Source organism: Varroa jacobsoni, unplaced genomic scaffold (genome assembly GCF_002532875.2).
Source record: "Varroa jacobsoni isolate VJ856 unplaced genomic scaffold, vjacob_1.0 scaffold_839, whole genome shotgun sequence".
In the NCBI taxonomy this organism is placed as follows: Eukaryota; Metazoa; Arthropoda; class Arachnida; order Mesostigmata; family Varroidae; genus Varroa; species Varroa jacobsoni.
Window position 1 is genome coordinate 10259 of NW_019213741.1, and position 11038 is coordinate 21296.

The 11038-nt window shown below is 40.4% G+C and overlaps 1 protein-coding gene and 1 long non-coding RNA gene across 3 annotated transcripts in view; one reads left to right on the forward strand and one right to left on the reverse strand.

The window, feature by feature from the left end:
* Positions 1–4564: 4564 nt before the first annotated feature.
* The window catches only part of LOC111264234 (uncharacterized), a 21555-nt gene continuing 15081 nt past the window's right edge, over positions 4565–11038 (reverse strand). The window contains exons 1-3 of one of the 2 annotated variants that reach the window (XM_022839938.2): positions 6445–6536; positions 5097–5901; positions 4565–4804 (exon numbers count right to left, since the gene is read on the reverse strand). In XM_022839938.2, coding sequence (XP_022695673.1) covers positions 4728–4804; positions 5097–5901; positions 6445–6456 — 894 coding nt within the window. In that variant the 5' untranslated portion in view covers positions 6457–6536 and the 3' untranslated portion in view covers positions 4565–4727. Of the gene's footprint in view, positions 4805–5096; positions 5902–6444; positions 6537–11038 lie in introns of those variants that run through there. The other variant, XM_086970004.1, reaches the window with a different exon arrangement.
* LOC111264235 (uncharacterized) lies at positions 5787–8702 on the forward strand. Its single transcript, XR_002682768.2, has 2 exons — positions 5787–5877; positions 8053–8702. It is a non-coding gene; the product is annotated as an uncharacterized LOC111264235 (long non-coding RNA).

Consider the following 11038-nt stretch of genomic DNA (forward strand, 5'->3'; position numbering starts at 1 on the left):
GATTAAAATGGCTAAAAAGAGCCAAGCGTCTCCAGGACAATGTTGACATATAACGGGCATACACGCAGAAATAGTCGTGATGAATGCTCAGCTCACGTATTTTTGCTGATGCAACCTAAACGTAAGTTTCGAATGTGCGCTTAAAATAGACAAAATATACTCAAATGTGCATGATCCTATAAGACAGAAATATAACACTTAACTGAAAGAAAGCAATAGTTTATTAGATATAGTTGTATATAAAGCAGGTTTCTCAGTTTGTCTGAGCCCATTTTAAACTGCCAATAAAACAATTTATCTTTCTCTTGGTTTCTGCCAAAGAATATTTCCTCCGTGAACAAAACGTGTTTCCTTTACCTGTCCTTCGGGCCCACTCCAATGATCGTCCAAGGTAATTCGTTGTTTGCTTATTTACTAAGGCTTTAGGCGTCAGAGTCTCTTCACATGTAACCGCACCCGCTGGCATCGTTTCTGCGGCGACGACAGCACCGAGTTACTTCATTTCATGCAGGCTGCCGAGGATGCGTCAATGATTTTTTGAACGGCTGAAGATATTGGGGGCTTTCTAACAAAACGGACTCAGATGTTCTATATAAACTACGTAATTCTGGTAGCACGACAATAGCAGCTACAAGCATTATCGTTTGCTCTAACGATCGATATATTTGCTTCCTTTTTTTAGCTTTATGACAATTTGGTCACCGTTGACTAGGCCGTTGTACATGACATATTTACAGAATCTGGTCCGATTTCACTTCTTCACGTCGACGCGCAACTTCCCATTCATGTCATCCTTTATGTGCCATAGAAATTCCGCGCGAAAATATAGAATATGTGGCGACTGGGGTAACTGATACTTCTTTTTCTTTTTCGGTGTAGTTCTGCAATAGTGGACCAGCCGGCATACATTGTGCTTCAACTCTCCCCACACCACACTCTCGCCTGCGTACAGACGGGGGCCCTGCTACTGTTGGGCTCGGCTTATCTCTTTTCAGTTTAAAGCTTTGCCTGACTGGCTTACCTTGTCGCCTCGGATTGCCTTGCTGGTTTCACGGATGGATAGTTCTTTGTGACAATGACGCCACCAGCACGCCTGCAGAGCTCGCCTTTCCCCTTATCCACGCCGTACGTACACAACATACCACGCGGGGCCGCAGTTTTACTTCGACATTAGAAGCCCCCTCCCCGCTGGAAAGGTCCCTATTGCCGCCACAAGCAGAAGGTATTGATGTAGCAAACTTTCTTCTACGGCGCTACTACCCATCCGGGGTCGTTCCTCGGATTGGAAAACTGGTATAATGGAACGACATGGACGATCGACATCACACAGTTGCGTTGAATGTACAACTGCCTTACCGCATTTACCTGTATTGCAAACCCTGAAACAGCCTCTAGCCAGGGGACTAGCACCGAAAGGACGGAACCAATGGTGGCCGATACGCGTGACTCCTCCTTATAATTATACAGCAACCTAGCATCGTCGTCAGTGACTATTACCAAAAACTGAACAGACTCTAGAGTATTTTCCTTATTTCTCCAAAAAATCTGTCCATTGGATGCTCTTGACCAAACGAGCCTGGATAAACATTCGCCAATATCTATATTATCAAGTAGTACTGAACGAATATTATTTCTAAAATACATGGCGAAGCAACAACCTTAAAAAGAAGAGAGACATTTTATATATTTTTCGTATTAGAGATTTTTTAGCATTTATGATAGCTTCGATTTTAGAGTAAAACTTCGTTGGATTAAAGCAAATCATAGCAAATTAAGTTCCAACAACTTGATTCAATAGGAAGTAAATTTGCCCTATAGAAACGGTTTCCTAGCTCTCGCCCGTCGTCAGTTCAAAGAGGTTCGGAAAGATAGGCTTAAAGCAAACCTATCTTCAGTTAATTTTTTATTGTTAGTAAAATAAAAAATCGTAATAAATAATAAAAACATTGTTTCACTGAAATTCCATTCGATTGATTCAGATTAATCTGTAAGATGCAAATTTTTCAACGAGATGCAGCGCTTCATAAAGCCATAGTTATCGACGAACCAATTTGGTGGCAAGTACAAGGCTCCAGCACAACACGCCAATAACGAAGAAGCAAAATAAACTGTCAATTTTATAAGTAACAGGTTTACAACGTAGCCATGAAACAGATAGCCTCATCAATACTACATAAATCTTACCCTATCCTAGGAGTTTCCCACATACAGGTTTTTCTAACTTCCAATATTTTGCTACAACGTTGTATAAATTTTAATAGGTTCCTCAATAATGACCTCTTTATCTAACCGTGTCAAGATCTCCCGATGGATCCTATCTACTATGCAATAAGACGATGGGAGAATCAATATGATATAGCAATGCATCCAGTGACCCCACGCGATGAAACCTATCGTAGGCAAAAGTGTCGTTGTTATAATCAGACAGTCAGCGCTATCGGCTAGCCAATGATCGTTCATATATATCAAGTAATTTTGTCCCCTATCGGAAAGCGATCACTGCGTTTCGTTGATCGCTCGAAACCGCTTAGGAGCCCGGGTTGCCGTTCCAGCGAACGCGCGATACCCGTTCTATAATAAAATAATACCGCCGAAAGCTGAGCCCTATACGAAAAAGTCAAACTAAAAGTTAGAAATGATTCGCACTAAATTCCCCTAATAGGGAATGAAAAGCTCGTTTGAACGAAACAAGATCGCCCTAGTAAAACAAAGTTAGCCGAGAATCATTGACAATTCTTCAAAAGATTCACGCTATGCAGAACTGCATGTAAGTCTGGCACGATGACGCCATTAGCTCACTCTGATTTAGTTCTACAGAATACGAGAACGAAAGCTGGCAAAAGTTCCGTCGCAATCCTCTAATAATAAAACGAAGTGCACAGACTTTATACAAACTCACAGACACTACAGTGTGATGCTAAGTATACAGAGTTGAAAATCAAATATTCCGACATTAAATAGAAAGTCGAAGTACCAGTCTACTACACGTTAGCCCCTTCTGCAAAATGGTCATACGCATCGCGACGAAAAATCATCCACCGTTGCAAATACGAAATCAATATCAACGCAGGAATAGCTCACTGAATACATTATAGCTTTCATCTAAATTGTATTGATTCCTATGCTTATTTTTAGGACGTTTCGATGATCTGTTTCTTAATTTTCTTTGATGTAGGATATCTGCTAGTGTCGTTGCACGACAAAATAAACATTTGCATCGTCAGTAACAGGGCTAGTACAAACAGTACAACATCGAATGGAACTGATTACCGTGTGCGCCGGGTGAGGCTAAAAGAGAAGATCAGACAGAAGAAACGTACTTATGTGAAGATAAATACAATTCAATCCGCTGAACTTACTTCCGGCCACCGGCTACAGTAACAACAACGCCGATGTCGTAACTGCAGTGGGCCGACACGATATGCTTGTATAAATTGCTATTAAACAACATATCTCACATGACAGTCCCGGGAAACGGTCTGAGAAACGGCAAGGCCGAAATCAAGAGCGTAACCGCCTGCTCTAAATGAGAGTACGATCGAGATACACCGTCGTGGATAGGAGCACGTTCTAGTTTTTTCACAGGCAGGGCACAATATGTATATAGGTATTGAAAACGTATTCTTCTCCTTGGTAGATCCAAGTAAGCGTAAACGCGGAACGAATACACACATTAGCAACGTATGTACGAACTCTGGCCAAACAGCATGAAAAATGTGTTTGCTTACTCAGAAGTGGAAACGAAAAGGGGTTCGGAATGATGGCCGAGGCAGGGGCTATGGCGGAACGAACGAGGGAACGATTGCTGAAATAGCCCCGGGGCGCTCCATGACCGAGGAAAACTGCCGCGGAAACCCATGGCGTCAGATCAGAAAACAAAGCACAACTAAGGGCAAGAGGACGCCAGGAGATGCCGACGTTGCTCCCGAAACGACGGATAGGTTTCTTTCTTTCCATGGTTAGTATGGGAGGGAAACATTTGCCCTTCGGTGTTGCCATCGGATCCCAGACAGCAGCGACCGTATACTGCGGCGTATAAACAGAGACGAGCATGGAGGCAAAAACAACAGGCATATACACAATTCTATACCTTATTAAGCGAAAACAACGATACAAATTAGGCTTTGGATTTGTGATTAGACACTGAAGCCAGGCTGATTGCTTTCATTGAAGATTAACCTGTGTAAAACGAAACACTTTGATAATCAATTGCATATTTTTTGAGCAGGGGCTTCCCTGGTAGTAAAGTTTCTTTCTGAGTTAAAGCTCCCAACAAAAGTCGTTATAAAATAAGCAGTAGGCCGTATTTATAGCTGCTATCATTGTGTCCAAAATCAATCAAGTTAGAAAATCACATTTACTATATAAGAACAACTTGGCAATTATTTCGCAGAAGTTGGATAGAAGTTAAACAACTATTGTTTCTTTCTAGTGATATTGTTAAGGATTCTTAAATTTTCTAATGCGAAATAATTAAGTGCTTCCACGCTAAAATTATTTCAGTTGATTCTGGTTAGGCGTATCGTTACGTAACGGGCATGTACCTATAGGTAACCTTAATTGCTAGTTTGACTTGTCAATTACATGCTAATTTATTAATTATTAACATTAATGTATTAGTTAATTAATAGTACTAATTAACACAGCAGCGTATGTATATGAACAATGTGTACAAATGATTAGGCTAAATGGAAGCTAGTTTCATCTCCTTCGATACATCCGTCTTCCTACTGTCCATGAACGAATGAAACAGGAACACCCGCTTTAACGATTCCCGAGATCACAGGAGTGCCATGCTCAATATCTGCAATGATACGAAACGAAATAACACGTGAGACGTCTATTACCTTGTAAACATAAAAGATTCGCCATAAATGCTAGATTTTTGGAATATACCTAAAGACAAGCGTCTCCCCTCCAACATGATAATCGCTGAGTACACTGAACATTTTTTAAAAGCACACATATTTTACAAAGCACTTTTGTTTCCGCAACTTATTGTTCAATTCATCTCATTTCGGTTAACTATTGTTATAACTTACATATATATAGTAACTTATCATTATTATAGCCACCATCGTCGCCCAGGAACTGACCGTGTCCAGAGAGAACAATTCCAGAGTCATGCCCGAAGCCGTGACCTCCGTAGCTTTTACCGACGACGTCAGAAATAATAGCGACTGATTTTCCACTATATTCGTCAAGTTTTCCACGACCGAGACCAATTAAACCAGCACCGTGTTTAAGGACAATGCCTCCGTGACCCTTTCCAATAAATATGGGTGGAGTGACAGCAGTAGTTTTTCCATAGCCATTGCATCCGTAGGCAAGATCACCACTTCCATAACCTCCTAGAGCAAATCCATATCTGTGACCATAACCACCGTAAGTGACTGGCTGCGTAATAGCAACGGCTTTGTGACCCAATGCAACCCCATTACTGCCACCACCGTTGTGGCTTAGTTTAGCAAATCCGTGACCACCAAGCGTCAAGCTATGTCCGTAGTCCTTTTCAATAGAAATGGGAACGGTGGCGACAGCCTTGTCGTAGATTTCGTGACTTCCATGATGTCCGGCATCACGACCCAAAAGTTCAAAGCCATACCCCCTTAATCCATAATTTCCGAAGATCGCACCGTGTACATGTACAGGATCATTGTAACCGACTGTCGCGGGCTTAGCTAATGCTACTGTTTTCTTACGGTATCCTCCTGTTGTTTTGCCATAGTTTAAACCATACGACATGCCACCCAGACCATAGCCGTATAGAGATCCATGGCCGTATCCAAGATCAAAGCCGCCATGGCCGTGCGTAAGTGCACCTTTGTGATTCAAGCCAACACGCTCGTGTCCGCCGGCCGAGACAGAAATAGCCAGGTAAGCCATCACAGCCGTGGTTCGCTAAAAATGAAATGAGAGCTTGAATTAAAAGTTACACAAAGAGCACCGAACTACTGTGCCTACTTTACTTCCATGATACGTTAATGAAGATAGCTATTTAAACAAAACAGAATATTACGAGTGCGTTCGTATTAGATATAAGCAAATTGTTAAATGCACGGACGATGGTTACCGGAGTCAAGATAATTTAATTAGTTAGAATTGTTGTTTGTCCAGTAAGACAATTGAATGTACAGATGTCGACAAGTGTATAGAGCTAAGTGTTATTGCACCTTTTACGATGCTTGAGATATACATATATGAACGTATGTTGTACAGTCTGAACTTCTGAAGTTTTCCTAGTAGTCCAGTCGTTACATAGCTAGCCATATTGTTTGTGTATCTTTGCTAAGTCACTATCGCTTTATATTTATCCTGAGCGGTTGATGCCACGTTCCAAAATGGTACGAATATGTTTCGTATGTTACGCAAAATTATGTCCTCTACCGGCCAGAACGTATTTTTGTCCTCAGCGATTATTTCTCTAAAGTGAGCTTTACTTACAGAAGCAAGCATATTATTGTATTTTGCTTGCCGTTACTACTGCAACGATGCCGTTCATAAAAAATCAGCCTATTTTATATGCACGAATCTGGCCAGGGCCACAATGCATTCACTGTACGCCAGCGTCGACAGTTTGCCTCAGACGACCGGCGGCCCTTCGGCGAGGGTAAACGTGAGCTAAGGGGGGTCGAGTTGTGATGTCTTTCCTATCAAAGGGAAACTGTATCAATAACAATCGATAGAATAGCCGATTAGAAGGTCCAGTGGCTGGAGGCGACATCAATGATGCAACAACGTGATGCAATAATCGCTAATGCTCTACATTGACCCTTTGCGTTCATACTTTCTGCGACGGCAGAGTGCTTAAAATTTTATTGGCAAATACCTGAATAAAACCGGGTTCTTTGCTGTGATTCGTCACGTTTAACATTAACGTACTGTTGGCCGATAATAGAAAGTGATGAAGGCAAATGTTTTCGGATCGATTTTTTTAGAACGCGTATTATTTGTTTCGTCGGATGGCCACGATGGAAATGCCCTTTGAAGATGCTTCCCTTTATTACTTCTACGTTTATGTAGATGTTTTATTTGACAAAAAAAAAAGGTTTATTGTCTTCACCGTATATGTTTTGCCTAGAAAAATTTCTATAGGACACTATATTTTAAACAGCTCAATTTTTTGAGACTCAACAAGGCTCAGAAGTGAGCCTAGTAGATTTATTAAGTTTCCCGAATGCTAACAATACATAACGCAAAACATATCAAATCAATGAATGTTTACGCAGAACTTCATTATATTACAGTCAACGGTGGAAACCGCCATCGCCTCGACGAATGTGACTATTTCAATGATCCACTGCTATTTGCTATGATTCAGTAAACGGGATGATCTGCCGCTATCTACCTCGTCTGTCCTCAACTATATATAAATTGCTACATTGACTATAGATATATCGCTCATATAGCGATTTATAAACGGACTTATTGTATTCCTAACTGGTACTTGTCGTAACAATGGCTCCTCTGTAGCAGAAGCATGATCTGTAGAAAAATGGGTTAAAGTACGGCTATGCACAATCTACCTTTAGCTGCGTGCGTGCCTTCGCCGTGTTACGAATCAATTTGTTCAATGCTTTAATTAAACATTAACAGTCCATTGTCTATAGAATCTAACATGAATCTCTGTGTATTTGATGAAATAATTTCTGGTTTGAATGAACGCCTCATATACCTCAATCCTGTTGTCGCTAAAAGCCGCGACACGAAACGGAGTATATGCTCGTTATTTTACCTAACCTAAAGTTTTCCGTGTGATCTTTAAATGCCGTTGGCGAGCACACGCTTAGAGGGGAAACAGCTAATTATAGTTTGATACTCCATTATTAGGATCTATAGTGGAGTCTCAAATGCTCGGATAGTGATGCCAGTTGAAGAGATACGCATACAACTTACCTGATCAGCGAAAAATTTCCTCGCAAATAAAGGAGCCTTGATTTTCGTATGCAAATATCACAGGTTGCTATCTGTTGCGTTTGCATACATAAAGGCTACTCTGGTCATGTTTAAATAACTTAAGCGTATAACTAATAAAAATTATACCGCCAACAGGAACGATATGACATTCTTCGTGCTCGTGCATTTTCAGTTAATTGATGGTGGATCAAACCGTGAAAATCTAATTATCAAGTTGAAGATTTGGCTTATGTGAAGACAGCCGCTACCATTTGAGCAGATTAATCCGAATTCACTGGATTTAGCCAAATTCGTTCTACAGATTATTTTCGATTGTGATGTATGTGAATCAGCGAATTATCACACACGATCCAGATACCGGAACGAGTAAAAAATTCAATTGACTATAGAATGACGGACGGACTTCGAATGGAAGAAAATAATAGATCATATGTATGCAAAAATACTTGATTGAAATTCAGAAATATAGCTGTTCAGGAACAGATTTTTGTACAGACAATTTCAGCACAAATTAAATTTTTCCATAACAAATCCGAAAACTATCCTATTTGTGGGACTCTCCAGGTGTGATTCTAGAAAAAAAAAACCTAATTTACTCATTTTTTCTCGTTTTTTTTTCCTGCAAGATTTTTCGTTTGTTATGATTAATTAATCAAAAACGCAGTTCAATCCTAGTTGAAGCGAAATCGTTTATGACAAGCACCATAGTGAAGACTACCTAACTGTCCAAATAAATAACGGCGAGATGTTAACTTCACTGATCACGAACTGGCCAACAGACGAAACTTGTCTCTTTTGTTGAAAATATATCTCTTACTACGTACGTGCAACGTATTAGAAAGGCTAACCGGACGTGCTTTTCCTCTTCGTTAGCGTATCGAACCCTGCAGAGCAAAAGAGATTACTAGTAAAGGAACGCGGGTAGACGTGAAGGATATGTGGTCCGGAGTACGCTGTACGGAAGCTGTAAGCCCGAATCAGTAGCAGACTTCCATAGGATTAGACAAATAGTTTTATTTTGAGGGGAAAGTATACAGGTATATTAGCATTAATTAGCGTCAGACCACAGCCGTTTGACAAGGGACTCAGGGAATACGGAAGCCCGACTGCGTAATCAATGAATAAGAAATGCACAGTTAATCTGCACGTCATGTAAGTTCATCGTCGGTCGAAAAGGAGTAAGTTTCCTAATGCGATATACTTGCTTCACGCAAAAGACAAATTCTTAGATCGTAACTTATCCTATGTACTGTAGAATTTTTTTCTTGTCATTATTCTATTATATTAAGTGTTTATGGACAATTGTCTCTATGTAGCCTAACCTTTTAAGTGTCCGCCACGCTAACGAAGGCGAACGATAAAAGCGCGACTTCGCCATGCTAATTCAGTACGTACACACAAGGTACTTTTTAATAACTATAACGACTTATATACGCTAAAGATTCAATTCAGCACAAACTAGTCAACATGATGAAGCTAAGATCCACAATCGGATATAGTAACTAGTGGTTATCTGCCATGCGTATTTGCCAGACCCGAAACCGGGAAATTCGAATCCGTAATACTCCAGTAGTCGAGCTCGAGTTTGTTTGCACCTAACACTTCGATTGAAAGTAGCGAGACAGCAGATTGCCCCAATTATGGGCTGCTTCCAAAATGGAAACGAGTGCCATTACTGTGAGCACAATGATAATCACAGACCTGTGGATACGATAGTTAGATGTCGAATGTGTCGTACTCTACGTTCCCCGCTAAACATTGCTTCGGGTGGAGCACTCCTAGCACAAAACGAACTTTGATTACGACCGGCTTCAAATCTAGACCACCTCACATGTCCTTAACTTCAATAGGCAAACGCCAACCCATCACTACCCTGCCGATGCAAGGACCACACGTAATACTAGATCTTCAATTTTGCTCCGCTGTGCCTCAAGCAAGTAAAGCCATTCGTATTGCACCGGAAGTGTTCAATGCATGACGCAGGCTCATTTCTAGTGCATAGCTTTCTTAATATCCTGAATATTAGGTAAAGAGCGGATGAGGTTAAGTTAATATATGTTAAGTTAATATATATATATGTTAGTTACTTGGTAGCAGACGGTAGATAGACGAACAAATCGAGTTGGCTCTGACTTGTTTTCGAAACTAACACCTGTCAATTAAGTTTCACGATCGTAACGCAAAATCGTCAAATTAATATAAAACTCATTACCGGAAATGATCGGGAAGAAAGGTAATGGTTGTTTAAGGTCGACACGAGGTCGATTGCATCCTTTGATCTATATATAGATGATAGGTGCAACTCACGATTTTGGATAACAGTTACATGGGCCAGTGTGGATACATACCGTATGTTGACATAAACTGTGCATTCTGAAAACGGTACATTTTACGATATTTTCATCGACGTAACCCTTGCACAGAAAATGAATATATGCGATCACACTCCCAGAAACGTTAGAAATAGGACCGCTGAGGTCGAGTTATTATCAGTTATCGTATCGTAAATTCATCCTGATAATAGGTTTGTATCTTAAAATTTTATCTTATAAACAGTTGGGTTTCGGAGAATATCTAATCAAAAACAGAATAGACATATACATATTATAATCTTGATTAAGATCTTTTTTATCTCTAATATACATCATATACATATCATACTCTAACATACAGTCATACAAATCTATATAGTAAACAAGCTAAATTTGCAGCTGAGAAACTTGCAATGCCCCTTGCACACGTTTAGGGAAAATCTCGCCCTCAGACGGGAGCTCACATCGTACTGCTTTGTTCAACAGTAGTTTAAGTAAGGCTTACACAAAGTGTACTGCTTTGGGCAGCGTTGAGATTACCTGAAATATGCTACGGATACAAGGTACGGTGGTATTTGCATTAGCTAAATACGCCTGTATACTATACTGATTTTTGAGACATTTCCCAATAGTAATATCGGTTTAGCTACTAATCCCTAATATTCTTTTGAAAGAGATTACGGAGTCTTAAGCAAAAGTCAAATCAATCGAGTCAACGGCAACAAACGAAGATCGACTACTCTTCCCTACCGCCCCGTGTAAAGGACGAAATCAACCGTTTGCTGCGCACACTTTTGTGAAGATATATA